This window comes from Carlito syrichta, unplaced genomic scaffold, assembly GCF_000164805.1.
Source record: "Carlito syrichta isolate Samal-C Ts95f unplaced genomic scaffold, Tarsius_syrichta-2.0.1 Scaffold240506, whole genome shotgun sequence".
Taxonomy (NCBI): domain Eukaryota; kingdom Metazoa; phylum Chordata; class Mammalia; order Primates; family Tarsiidae; genus Carlito; species Carlito syrichta.
In genome coordinates, this window is record NW_007184602.1 from 1 (window position 1) to 1662 (window position 1662).

Sequence of the window (1662 nt, forward strand, 5' to 3'; positions counted from 1 at the left end):
ATGAAAGAGAAGATCCACCTGTTCTGCCAGAAATCAGAGTTGGTGGAGAAGAGCATGAAGAGCTTCTCAGGTAGGAGCTTGGGAGAAGATGGGAGGCACCTACTCACTTCCTTACTGAGATCCAGGTATCCCTGAGCCCTCTCATTTCCTGTCTCTGTCTCCTACAACCTTGTTGAGCTGCTTTCAGCCTCTCCCTGACATATCCCTAGCCAAAGGACCTAACTGGAGCTTCTCTCTGCTCCCTTTCCCCCATTTTAGATAAACTGAGTACAGAAATGAAAACGTTCAGTGGTGAGTACAGTGGTGGTTGTGTGGGCTGACTAGGAATTACTGAGATGTTCCCTTGCGCTGTTGATTTGGGTGCACTTGTAGACGAGAGAAAAGCACCTTGGGCAAAGGCAGGAGAAAGGTTGTGGCAGGCCCCACAGGCTCCATGCCCAACTCATTGACTGAGTTAACTCATTAGACCACAGTCTCCAAGGCAGACCTTGGAGTAATGGGGTTATACCCAAGCATAGGATGCAGAGCTTTAAGCAGGGGGATCCTTGTCTTTCTTTGTTGTGGGGATAGTGTCATTTTGGCCCCTCAGAATGGAAATGCTCAGGACTTTTCCCCCTCCATCTGATTTTTCTCTGTAGTTCTGGAACTGACTGGCGTGCAGGCATATGCTGGTAAGTGCCCAGATCAAGACAAATGGCCTTGGCCTGCTGGGTCTCTGTGCTGTTCTCACCGCGTTTCAGAAGATTACCTGTCTGTTTCCTGGAGGTGGGGGGAATCCTGTGAGGATGTTGCCCACGGACACTCAGCTGGGTATTCTAATTTTCTCTGCAGTTAATGTGCTTCTGGATGAAGAAACCGCCCACCCCAACCTCATCTTCTCTGATAATCTGAAGAGTGTGAGACTTGGAAACAAATGTGACCAGCTGCCTGATGGCCCAGAGAGATTTGATAGCTGCATCTTTACCCTGGGCTCTTCCAGCTTCCTCTCTGGCCGCCATTATTGGGAGGTGGAGGTTGGAGACAAGACAGGGTGGGTCCTGGGAGTCTGCAAGGCATCCCTGAGCAGGAAGGGGAGCATAACTCTGTCACCAGAGAATGGCTACTGGGTGGTGATGATGATGAAACGAAATGAGTACCAGGCAACCACCTTTCCTCCGACCCGCCTGCAAATAAGGGAACCCCCTAAGCGTGTGGGCATCTTCCTGGATTTCACAGCTAGAGGCATTTCCTTTTACAATGTGACAGCCAGATCCCACATCTATACATTCTCCCGTTTCTCTTCCTCTGGACCTCTTCAACCTATCTTCAGCCCTGGGGTACATGATGGGGGAAAGAACATGGGTCCTCTGACCATCTGTCCAGTGGGTAGACAGGAGCCTCACTGAACATCCATCGCTGCATCTCTAACCCAGCTTCTGGCCTCTGTATCTTGCATTCATGCACTCAACAGTACTGGAACACCTACTGGGCACCAGCTGCCACAGGAAATGTAATGAATAACAAAAGAGTCACGGGGCCCAAGGAGCTTACCCAGGCGTAGCAGAGGCAAACTAGGTATGAAAATATTGTTTTTCTTTTTTTTAAACATATTTTTTATTATAAAATTGTGGGGTACAGTTAAGGGTTAGGTATACAAATGTGCATCATTCAGGCACCCTTGTT

The 1662-nt window shown here is 49.0% G+C and overlaps 1 protein-coding gene across 1 annotated transcript; it reads left to right on the forward strand.

Annotated features, from left to right (window-relative positions):
* Positions 1-258: 258 nt before the first annotated feature.
* Positions 259-1361, forward strand: LOC103253617 (pyrin-like; the record flags this gene model as incomplete). The annotated part of the gene is made up of 3 exons (XM_021709502.1): positions 259-291; positions 639-671; positions 832-1361. Coding segments are annotated over 3 exons (596 nt in total), but the record flags the coding sequence as incomplete, so codon positions are not given.
* Between the last annotated feature and the right edge of the window lie 301 nt (positions 1362-1662).